This window comes from Herpailurus yagouaroundi, unplaced genomic scaffold, assembly GCF_014898765.1.
Source record: "Herpailurus yagouaroundi ecotype Mexico unplaced genomic scaffold, PumYag 67623, whole genome shotgun sequence".
Taxonomy (NCBI): domain Eukaryota; kingdom Metazoa; phylum Chordata; class Mammalia; order Carnivora; family Felidae; genus Herpailurus; species Herpailurus yagouaroundi.
In genome coordinates this window covers 6335196-6347283 of record NW_024420424.1, presented here as the reverse complement: position 1 = coordinate 6347283, position 12088 = coordinate 6335196, and the positions used below count along the sequence as shown (strand labels likewise).

Genomic DNA, 12088 nt, shown 5'->3' with positions numbered 1-12088 from the left:
TAAATGTGTACTTTTAAAAAATGTTTATTTTTGGGAGAGTCGGGGAAGGGAAGAGTGAAAGGGGGAAAGAGGATCTGAAGCAGGCTCTGAGCTGACAGCAGAGAGCCTGATGTGGGTCTCAAACTCATGAACCGTGAGATCATGACCTGAGCCAAAGTTGGATGCTTAACTGAGTGAGCCACCTAGGTGCCCCATAAATGTGTACTTATTTTATTGAATCCCTACTTTATGGCAGATAATGTGATAGGTGGTTTATTTTTTTATTTTTTATTTTTTTGTTTGTGTTTTAAAGACAGTGAATGGGCGGGGAGGGGCAAAGGGAGAGGGAGAGAATCTTAAGCAGGCTCCATGCCCAGTGCAGAGCCTGATGTGGGGTTTGATCTCAGTGAGATCATGACCTCAGCTGAAATCAGGAGTCACACACCTAACTGACTGAGCCACCCAGGCACCCTGGTGCTTTATTTTAGATTTTATTTTTATCTGTTACACATGACCATAATTTAAAAACGTCAAGGCTTATGACAACAAAATAGGCTTCAGCCCATTCCTCCCATTTGTGATTTCCATCCCCCAGAGATTACTGCTTTCAACACTTAGCTTTTTTCTGGTACTTACCTCCATGTTTCTGTAACATACTTAATATTATTAATCTCTTGATTTTTACGAAATGATATGTATTAATGCCATGCCATGGGAAGATTTAGCATTCTTATAGCCTCTGTTCCACATATACTTCCCTTCTTAATTTGCCCAGTATAGTTTTGTTATAATCCTAGATTACATCAGTAGTCTACATTGTGATTATAAATAATATTCACAGCTGAGCTATGTCATATGGTATGATTATATAATGTACCTTTTTATTTTATTTGGGGTTAATAAGTTTTGAAAGTTTACTTTTTTTCTATGTACCTATCGCTGATTCATACCCAGTGTATTCAAACATGTGAGACAAGTCTGTTCATTTTTATTAGCGATATTCCTCCTGGAGTCCTCTGCTTCCACTCCAGTTTACCCTGGCTGCCTTCTAGGTTTGCTATATAGCTGTGGCTCTGGGATTTCTTTTTCTAGAAGAAATCCCTTTGGGGTAACCCTGTTGGGGATTCCTTTTACCTCCTGTGTTGGGCCTCCCTTTTCCTGGATTCCTTTTCCCCCTTTTTTCTTGCTTGACTCTTTTTGTGAAACACAGAACTCTACTAGCTTCCTGAGGAGTACCTGGGACTCAGAGTTTTTGAGACCTTTTATGTCTGAAAATGTCTTTATTCAGCCCCTAATACTTGCCTGTTTGGCTATATGTAGAATCAGTGTACATATCAGTTTCCCAGATTTCAAGGCTTTGCTTCATTGTCATTGCTTAAAATCTAATGACATTCTGCACTTGATCTTAGCAAAAAGGCTGAGAAGTGATTCTAATGACATTCTGATTCATGTATTATCCTTGTAACTTTCCCTTCCTTTTTCTTTCCTGTCATTTTAATGGAGTTTTGGGAGTGAGCAGAGGTAAACATGAGATTTCAAAAGTCTGCAGGGTATTTTACATACTAGATGTGTATTTCACCTTTCTTAAGAAACAAGATCTTGGACAGGATCACAAAGCTAGTATGTAACAGCAGGGATTCAAGTTCAGGTTTGTTGGACTCCAAAGGCTGCTTTTTCATTGTGCCTTACTCCCCGAAATGATGCTTCTAGCCTAGGAGTATTTAACTCTAGAGAGAAGAGCAAAAGAAAATTTTGGTGGTTGCTTTTAAACAAAACAATTTTGAAGGCTTGAATTTTTAAAAAATTCATTTGAATTTTAATTAATATTGTCCCCATAGTTGTAGTAAATTTTAAAATGCACCATGTTTCTGCATACCTCTAATGGTACACTATATCCTGGTGTGAGAAGCAGGAATTCTAGGCTGATTTTTTTGTAGAGGTGACCCAGAGGTGCTATTCATAGATCCAGCAAATTAATGTTACAGCTGGGCTAGACCTCCCCCCCCCCATTACCTTCCTGCAACATTTTATTATTTCATATGTACAGAGGAATTGCAACATTTTATTTCATATGTACAGAGGAATTAAAAGAATTATATAAACACCTGTAAACCTAGCACTTAGATTCTACAACTGTCAATTCATCCATCCACCAACCTGGATTGTACCTTTTAAGTACTTTCTACTAGACTCTGCTTCCAGGATCATTCTCCATTTATTTGTTCATTAATCCAGAGAATGAATGGGGAAACACAAATAGCCAAATATTTGAGTACCTGCCATATGCTTAGGACATAATGGAGGGAATATAAGATAGCATTTATGTCCTGAAGAAATTCACCACCTAGTTGAGAAAGGTAATATGTAACAAACAACTTGTGAGCACATAAACTAGAATAGTAGTACAAGGATGTGCTTCCTGGTTTAATGCAGAATTATGAATTATTGATAAAATATTGCAAAGTTTTAGCATGTGTCACAAATTCAGTTTTAACCTCCATATGATAGATGTATATGCCTGTATAGAGATTATGATCTTTCTGTCATCAACCAATTCAGTCTCTTAAACTCTGTGTTTTCTACTTTCCTTGTTTTCTTTATGTCCAAAACTTCCCTCTAGCACATGATACAAAAGTCAAAAGGGGTATACAATGAGAAGACACCTTCCTACCTCAGTCCCCCAACTACCAGTTACCCTCTTTAGAAACAGCTACTGTCAGACTGGTTTCATTCATTCTAGAGCTACTTAATGTATATAAAAAGCATATCCTATGTATGTATATACATATAAATTAAAATATATATGGTAGCCTACTATACACATTGTTTTGAATGTGCTGTTCTGATTAGTGTTGTCTTTCCTAACTCTTGAGTACTTTCACTCTGGACTTCTTGGGACCAGTGTGCATTATGTTTTCTATTTTCCCCACATACTGGCTGTACTCCTATATTCATACTCAGATCAAAAACACTTGTTTCCCACTTGTAAAAGGAAGAACTTGGGACAACAATGTCCTCACCACATTTACCTTCAGTAACTCTTAAAAAATTCCACCTAGAAGCTGGAGGACAAGAGCTGCCTTAAGTCATTTTAGAAGCTATATTGGGTGGATGCAATTATAGGGAAGGGAGATCTGCAAGATAAAGCAGTCTGCATTTGAAAGAGCAGTGCATCCCCTGGCTGACCTAGCAAGTGAATGAACACTCCAACTGCAGTCTCAACAGCATGATATGTTTTTAACAGACTTAAGCCCATATTCATTTTTGTTTTGCTTCACGATGAGTCACATGCTGATTCCAAATAAAAGCAAGCAATTCCCTGATTTATAATTAAGTCACCCATTAAATCTTAATTGCTTCTTGGACCTCAGAATTACTGGGTCTTGTTCATCTTCCTTGAATCCCTTAAATCAAAAATGAAAGAAATGGTTAAGTTCAGTTTTTATTAATAATCTTGGAACAAATACATGAACAATTCCTTAGAGTTATAAACCATTTTACAATTTTCAAAGAACTTTCACATACACCAATTAAACCCTCACAACATCCCTGTGAGGTAGGCAGGGTCGGTGTTCTTCTATTACAGGAATAATAATTCCTATTATCCTAGTTCAGTATACTAGCCTAGAGAACTAGGCTCAGAGGTGAAGTAAGGTCATATAGTTGGTAAATGATAGAGCCAGGACTAGACCCTAGGCCTTCTGACATGCTGCCTCCCTGAGAACATTCAAGTAATGATATCCTATGCTATATAATGAACATTTCTCTCCTATGATGTTGATCAGATCTGTTTTTATAAATTTGATATCACCTTTTTCCTAATATCCAAAAACACGCAGACTGTGATGAGACATGTCTTCTCTGTTACTGGAATATTTCTCTTCAATTTATCTAGAGCACCATCCTAACATGAAACTTTCTTGTGTTTGAAGTTTTGAGGATCCTTGGCTACAAGTTCTAAATTATGATAGGATATGAAAATTTATTTTAGAAAATTCTGCAAAAGTATTCCAATGTTGAATATGTCAAACTTAAAAACAACAAACCTATTTAATATTTTTGAAAGCTTTGCAATCTTTCCCACTAAGAGGTTTAAATGTGTATAAATGGAAAATAAGAGAAAAGTGTTCAGCAATATTACAACATTACTGGGAAACCTACTGGTACACCTAAGTGCCAGTCACATTACACTGATTTGCTTTTATTGTTGGCCTTCTAGAGGAAGGAAAACCATTAGAGAATTTTCAGGTTTGATCCCATCTCATATATGATAACCTCAGCAACAAGCTAGAAAAATGAATTATACCAATAGAAGGGTTCAAGCAGTAGTAATTATAGCATATATGTATGTGATAAAAAGGAAGAAAACTTCCTCTTCAGTGGTTTTTGCCTAAGTCCAGTGTAAATATACTTCTCAACGCAGATTTTAAAGCTACAGCATCTTCTATGTTAAATTTAGAAATGTGAAATATGGTGGAGTTATCAACTTGGAATATAAGATCGAAATTGTAGCTGACCCCAAAACTACCTGTTAAAAGCAGAAAAAAGCTCAAGGAGCATAAAAGGAAAGGTGTAAAACTCAACCGTTCTGGTATGGAGAGTAAAACAGCAAGGCAAACCTTCGGGTTAAAGTGAACCACAGAATATCAGGCATGTAAAAGCAGGTCTTAAAAATAGGAAAATGACACTGAACTGTATTATCAGGAACTACACTTTTAAAATTCCAGTTTTGGCCTTCTAAGAGCACTGGGAGAAACTTAACCCTATGGGGAAGAGGCAGTACAGAAAATGAATGGGATCTAGAAACGGGGTTGAGGTGGGAGGTTAGAGAACAACAAGAAACAAATACGCTTAAAATGGATTTAGAATCCCTTTAAATCCATCTTTTCCAAAAAAATGCTTCCTAAATTTAGAGATTTGGTTAAAAAAGTTGGTGAAAACCAAAGTTGTGACTATTTTACCTTGAAAAGAAAGTAGTATTTAAATGTAGATAGAAATGATGCTGTTAAAGATTAGTCTACTGATCAGGCTGTAGCAATTGAAACTTAAGTGCTGCTGTCAGTGAAACATGGCAGAAAACTGCTTCCAAATAAAAAACTGTCATGATAGAATTTAACATTAATGAAGTAATGTATTAAGAAACAAATACTTTTTTACTTGGAGCCTAATGAAAAAACACTGGTATGCTTAAGACATCTAACAGTTTAAGCCAATGTGAAAAATACTGCAGCTACATTTAAGTTTTCTAAGATAAAACTTGAGAAGATAAAGAATATTCTAGTTCAGTATACTGGGCTCCAAACCAACTACACGTTTGAAATACATCTTGATTGTATTCCTTACATAGTATCATTGTCATCATCTTCTTCATGTTTTCTCTTCAATGGGTTTGATTCGTTGGCCGTGTTCTGTGATGAAACCATGTTGGTGGTAATAAGAATATTTTTGGGCCCAATTATTGAAGGATTAATCAGAACATTTTGAACTGCAGTCGTTGCAGGAACTATAAACAGGAGAAAATACCTTCAAACTGAATTACCCCAAATCAGAAACATGGTAAAAAGTATTCAACAAATCTAAATTATAATTCTAACAACAATTTTAATAGCATGAGTAGCAACTACATCATAGAAGAAACTAGGGTATTTATACTGCATTAGGAGTTGAATAAAATTTTTTAATACTTTACAGTATTTAAACTAGTATCTAGTACAACATTAAAATTCTGTTTTTTTTTAAACTACCTAAAATTTTAGTTAATACTTAGCCATGGGAAGCAGTGTGCTGGATTCATCATGGAACATATTAAAGGCACATGTTCAAGGTCAGGAATCACATTCCCATTATAAGCCAGTATTTTATATAAGTAGTTCACTATGTACATTTAGGTTTCAGAAGATGTTCAATTGAAATATATTCAGTAATAAATTAGGCTATAACAGAATTCTACTTATATATTATTCCAACTTTATATGTATCCTTCCATAAAATGAGTAAAAGTACAATTTTTATTTGTTGTACACTAAGTTATATTATTTTTTTGAGCTTTAACCCTAAGTGCTTTTCCCTGAAGATGCCTTAGATTTGTGGACCCTAACTTATTTTAGTTGTGTTCTTTGAGAATCTGATGATCATGCTGAATACTCTCCATTTCCAAAACATTACATATTGGTAAAATTTCATACAATTTTAGTGGGGTCATAGACCCTTCTGAAGAACACTAATTTGCAGCATTACTGCCACCTTCCTGGTATATTAAAACAACTTAACTCTTGCTATAAGAATACAAATTATTCTATAATCACAAATTATTCACAAATTTTAAGATTCAGAAAAAATAAAAGAACCACTTTCAATGCCACCCTCCCCATCATGTTACCTGGTTTGACAGGTGTGGACTGAGAAGGTGGAATCTGCACTGTAAATCTTTGGCTTGTCACTGACACTGGAGGTGCAACTTTACTTGGGACAGAAGCTGTTTGTGGGGTTGCTGTAGTTGTAATTAACAGACCATGTTAGTTAGGTGACTTCATTACACAGGTTCATATTCTGCACTCCTTAGCTTATAAGAAACTACCTTCAAAGCACAAGGAACTAATGAATGGTGAGAAAAAAAATCAGAAATAAGCATAGTACAAACTCAACGGTTTAAATGCTAAAAGTTCAGGACAGTATAGTAGTAAAGAATGTAGGCTCTGGAGCCTACCTACTTGAGTTTGAATTCAGGCTTTATCACCTACTAGATGAGTGTCCTTGGGCAAGTTATTTAATCTTTTAATACTTTAGTTTTCTCACCTGTCAAATGGAGATAACTATCACATAAGATTCTTGTGAAAGTTAAAATAATCCATGTATAGCTCTTTAAACCACCTGGCACTGAATTTTAGCTACGTGAGGTTGTGAAACTGAGTGTCCAAATAAACCAGCAGAATAAAGACCCAAGTTTTCTATTAATTACCTTAGGTGGCACTTTTAATCTGTCACTTACTGAGAATTAGAAGATGTCTACTATGCCTATGAAGGTAAATCAACATGCATCTAACAAAAGCCTATCAAATACACCTCTTAGGGTCCCCAGGTGGGTACAAAAGTCATATTCCTATTCTATATCCAAGTACTTTTTTTAAACAGAAAGGGATTGTGGAGATAACCTAGTCCAAACCCCCCTCAACTCTACCAGTTATTCCAAGGTACAACTCAAATACCACCCTATTTTATAAAATTTCCTTGATTTGCTCAGAAGTCAATGCCTGACTCTGAAATTGCCTTGTCATAGGAACCTTTATTAGTATCTTCTCCTGTTCACTAAATTACAAGCTTGGCTAACACTTTTTATCCTTAAGAACATATGGTCTTTGTGCCTTACTCCTAATAGGCACTCAACAATTTTTGTTTAATGAATAAATTCTGCAAGACTCAAAGATGTATACTGACATCATAGCTCTCTTAAAAAATACATTTATGGAAACATGTGTGTTCCTAGTTTTTCCTTTGGGGATGCAGGTTTTCCATACATCCCTTTCTCCCGGAACCAGCAGTCTGCCCAGGGAAGAGTTGCTGAAAAAACTACAACTACCCTCTCCAGAAACAAAGGAGAAGAAAGCCTAAATGGGGGAAGAAAGCCTAAATGGGGGAAGAGAGTTCAAAGGTACGCAGGAATCTGGCTCTAATGCTTTCTCTCCCAAACTGAGAAGGTGAGGCCTTACTCTAAGGTATCTTCATTCCTAGGCAAGTTTTCTGTTGTATTAAGGATCAGTTCAAAGAATTTGGTGAAGCTTAATGAAACAGTATGTATTTTATTTTGTCAAGAAATTCACAATAGGTAGATGTTTTCTTGGCCATTACCATAACGATTTAACATTTAAGGAAGTATGGAGTTTAGGTTTTAAAATTGAACAGAGTAGATGCTTAGATCTTGGATACTTTGTAGAATTCCATGTTTTCAAAGTTCAAAACTTGTATTTTAATACTAGATTTTAGCAGTTCCCTCATTTTAGATTTTAAAAATCTCTAAAACATGTATAATAAGTGTCTAAAAATCACAACTGATAACTAAAATTGGTTAACTTGCCAACACGTGCAGTGGATTACCACAGCCCAGAGTTTTTAAAAAATTGGTATTCACTAAAGTAATATGAATCCACAGATACACAGTATATGACCTAAAAGTTACACAAATTATATATGCGAATTTCTGCCCACAAAGGTCACATGCAGGTAACTGGAAGTGTACAACTAATACTATACCCGGTTGATTTTAAAATGTTTAAATGAGAATATGAAGAGATTGTCTACACACTGCATAAATCAAATGCTGCTTACATTAGAGCTATATGACATCTATAGGACTCAAGTTATAAAACATAAGAGCCAAGAAATCAGTACTGGTCAAAGAGGATTATTTCTGAAAATACTTTGATTATGAAAGAAATCCAGCAGGAATGTAGGACCAAAAAAAAAATCAGGAACTTTAAATCTATTTATGTTTCCCTTATTACCTAAGCAACAACATTAAAAAGAAACCTAACGGTTTCTAAATACCATTCTCCACCAAAAGGAACGAGGGCTCTGGAGAAATGGCTGGTTGTAGAACTAGAGTAAGGGAAAATATAAGATGAGCTTAGATCATCTTGTGCCAAAAAGCAATAAAGGCTCAAAGAATGATGGGGACCTGTCATGACACAGGAGACACCTTGAAGGGACAACACAGGACAATCAGTACTACTTCTGGAAAGATTAGTATTAAAAACAATGAGTTTTTCTTTGATATGCTTTTTGTACACTTTAAAATTGTTTGGGTTGCATTCTCTTGCCAGTTTACTCTGAAAGTTCTTTAATTTCTGAAAATAAGTAGGCTACTGCCATGAGTTGTGTTTGGCAACTTGATTTGTATACAAGGCAGAGAACACAGCTTAAACTGTTTTTGGTATCCCAGTTTATTCCAACAACGCTGGGTAATGTCCAATTCTATACTCATTTGGGATCAGATATTCCTTGTGGCTTTCTCATTTTGAAATCTGATAAGATATATGTTTATAGTTTTACTAGAGGATAAGTAAATGTATCAATGGCAATACACATTTGGGAATTTCTGACTCAGCCTTTGACTTGGATTATAATTTAAAATTAAGTGCCAAGGAACTTCTTTACCAGTCAGAAAAACCATTTCCCTCTCTCACTTACCTATAGTAGGAGTGGAAGGTCTGCTACTAACAGCACCAACACTTAACCGTGGAACTAGTCTTCCTTGGTTAGGTCCCTAGGGGATTTCAAAAACAAGTTAATTTTAATGTTGTTTAGATCTGACCCCTAAACTTACCAAGAATGAAATTAGGATTGCTGATGTGACTTATTAATGGATAAACCTATGGCAAGAATGTCGTTTTTGTTTCATCAGTGTTCTAAATCCAACATTGAAACTAGTCTTCACAAACATATATATAATATAAATATAATGCATATGCATATGGACATGGATATGAACATACACATAGAAAATTCTATATAGTGTTTAAGGTAGAGTCTTATTTGGGGGATAACAACTAACATCCTTATGACTTTTAATCTTAACTAGTCAATACCTTAACCTAAAAAGAAAGAAACTCTCTTCTAGCAGAATTTCAGACAACAAAGGCAGCTAGCTGAATGTGGGGAGAACTTTCTCAGTGGTGGGAGAGCCTTAGGTCATATTTCAGAAAATAAGTCCAATTCCTTATGGTATATCATTTACTCTGTTATCAGGTGTCACAAAAAACTGATAAACAGTGGAAATATTTGGAGGCATGAGACCTGGGAATAAGTCCCAGCTTTGCTACTAACTCCACAGATGGATCGAGGCTCAGTTTCCTGTTGTGAAAATTAAGTGTTGGGTTAGATGAACATTAAAGTTCTTTTTAGCTCTAAAAATTTTGTATTTTAATGTAGTAGTTAATTGCAGACATGGTATTTTCAACGCTATAAATTTTAAAAATCCTAGTAAATTATCTTAGTCTTTATTCTACTAATCTATCTATAGGAATGTGCTTTTTACAAATTGCCCTAACACATGTCATCTTTTTAAAAAACTAATTTGACTAAAAATTCTTACCTTTTTAATTAAGGACTTCAGCCTATAGTTTGGAGCTGTTAAGCAGTATCTGTCAGGTGGCAGTCTGGGTCCTGCATATGGCTTAATCAGTGGTAAAGGGGTTTGATTTTTCTGCCTTGCAATATCCAGTAAAAACTAAAAAAAAATCCTTATTAGAACTACAATTTAAAAATTTTTAAGTAAAATGAACTTCAAATAACTTTGCTCACATCTCTTGGAGGAGGAGAAGTAAAAGACTGATCAGCCCGACACTGGATTGCCAGTCTCACATCATCTGCATCAACATTAGGTTTCTTAGCATGGCTTGAATAAATTTTCGCATCATCCAGAATTGTAGTCACATATCCTTTAAGAACAAAACATTATTTTCTTAAACCTATGAAGACAGCCTAATATTTATGGCCATTTTTCTTAATGGAAGGTTCTACCAGTAGAAAATTTATGAATTTTGGTTCTAATATCTAACTGATCTACATGATCAACTAAAAGTTTTTTTATTAAGCTTATTTGAGAGAGCCAGCGAGGTGAGCAGGGGAGGGCAGAGAGAGGGAGAGAGATAATCCTAAGCAGACTCTGTGCTGTCACAGCAGAGCCCAACAAGGGGCTCAATCTCTCAAACCAGGAGGGAGATCATGACCTGAACTAAGATCAAGAGTCAGAAGCTTAATGACTGAATTACCCAGGCTCCCCTCTATATGATCAATTTTAAATAGATATCACAGTATAAATACTACTGTACCCTAGCTTGAGCTCCTTTTTTCTGCTTTAGCCAAGTTCTATGATATTTATTATTAAAGCAATTTAGTTGAAAATGTTCTTACAATAAAACAATCTTTTCAGATTCACAAGTTAGGCAAATTTTTGGTGTTTTGTTAACTTACGGAAAGCAAATTCCAACATTTGATTTATAACCCTTGGTTCATACTCCGTAATTCCCATATCCTTCAGGATTTGTGCCATCACCTGTAGATTCGAATAAAAACGTCAGATGTATGATGTAGGCACTAGAAATCAAGACTGGGCCGAAGGTAGTATTTGTATTTATGATACGAGGTCCCCCTTTCTCTGGGCTCCAAACTTGTACTCCTATCCTTTTCTTCTCAAGTGTGTATCAGAATCACGCCCAAACCCGTTGTAACCTCTGCTGAAAACTTTTTTTTTTTTTTGGCGGGGGTGGGGGCTGGGGCAAAGAGAAGAAAAAGGCCCGGGTTGCCTTTCACCCCGGGAAAGGCAGGGGTGGCTACAGCTGGTTGTCATTTTCTTCTGTGACGATGGGGGAAGAACGCTGGACGCGAGAATCCCGGCTGGCCAACCTGGCGAGACCACAAAGAGTCTGGGGCCCAAGGCCCAGTAGACAAAGCCGGGTGGTTGGACTGCGCACTTCGGCGGGCCGCAAGCCTCCCTCTAGCGGGGCCGCGGGGGTTGCGGGAGAAGCGCCCCAAGGTCCAGACGGGCAGCCCCTTATCCCACTCCTGGCCGCCCCGGCTGGGCTGAAGCCGCACGCGAGCCCAGCCTCAGGCCCTCCGCCGGGGCCTGCCTCCCTAGACGCTGGCCGCGCGGAGCTTCATGCCCCGCCTCTCATCCTTTGCACTTACCAAGGCATCTCTCGGAGCGTTCTTGGGAGGCGCCATCTTGCTCGACTCCATGTTATCCTGCCGCCTGTCATCCGAGGAGAGAGGGCTGATCACAGGCTCCTCGCTCAGACTCCACCCCTGCGGGGTGCGGAAGGCGGGGTTACAACTCCGGCCCAGCGGGCTGCGGCTTTTCTACTGCTACTCCACGCGGTGGAGGCTGCGGGCAGCTGGGCTAGCGGAGCCGGCAGGCCGCGGAGGATTGGCAGAGACGAGTAAGCCTTCCCCGGGGAACCCTCGGCCAACGCTTAGAAGAACCAAGAAGCTCGTCTTTCTAGAGCTGTTCTCCGGTAAAATGTACCAAACGGGTAACCCTTGTCTTTGCTGGGACCCTTCTTCACACTTTCCCTGCTGCCGCTCTGGCCCTTCCATCTCCCTGTAATGCCTGCAC

At 37.4% G+C, this 12088-nt stretch overlaps 1 protein-coding gene across 1 annotated transcript; it reads right to left on the bottom strand.

Moving 5' to 3' along the window:
• Window positions 1–3405: 3405 nt before the first annotated feature.
• Window positions 3406–11999, bottom strand: TAF9B (TATA-box binding protein associated factor 9b). Its single transcript, XM_040467920.1, has 7 exons — window positions 11662–11999; window positions 10948–11029; window positions 10276–10412; window positions 10067–10201; window positions 9163–9238; window positions 6359–6469; window positions 3406–5482 (listed from the first exon to the last, which is right to left on the bottom strand). The coding sequence occupies exons 1-7, from the start codon at window positions 11710–11712 to the stop codon at window positions 5319–5321; spliced, it is 756 nt and encodes a 251-aa protein (XP_040323854.1). The 5' UTR covers window positions 11713–11999; the 3' UTR covers window positions 3406–5318.
• Window positions 12000–12088: the final 89 nt, after the last annotated feature.

What these genes read in the sequence shown, in the direction of transcription:
- TAF9B (XM_040467920.1), bottom strand. Translation starts at nt 11,712, where the DNA reads ATGGAGTCGAGCAAGATGGCGCCTCCCAAGAACGCTCCGAGAGATGCC. An exon ending in CTTCTCCTCCTCCAAGAGAT is followed by an intron (nt 10,202 to 10,275) that starts GTGAGCAAAGTT and finishes ATTTTTTTTTAG; the next exon opens with TTTTTACTGGATATTGCAAG. An exon ending in GTCCACACCTGTCAAACCAG is followed by an intron (nt 5,483 to 6,358) that starts GTAACATGATGG and finishes TCCTGTTTATAG; the next exon opens with TTCCTGCAACGACTGCAGTT.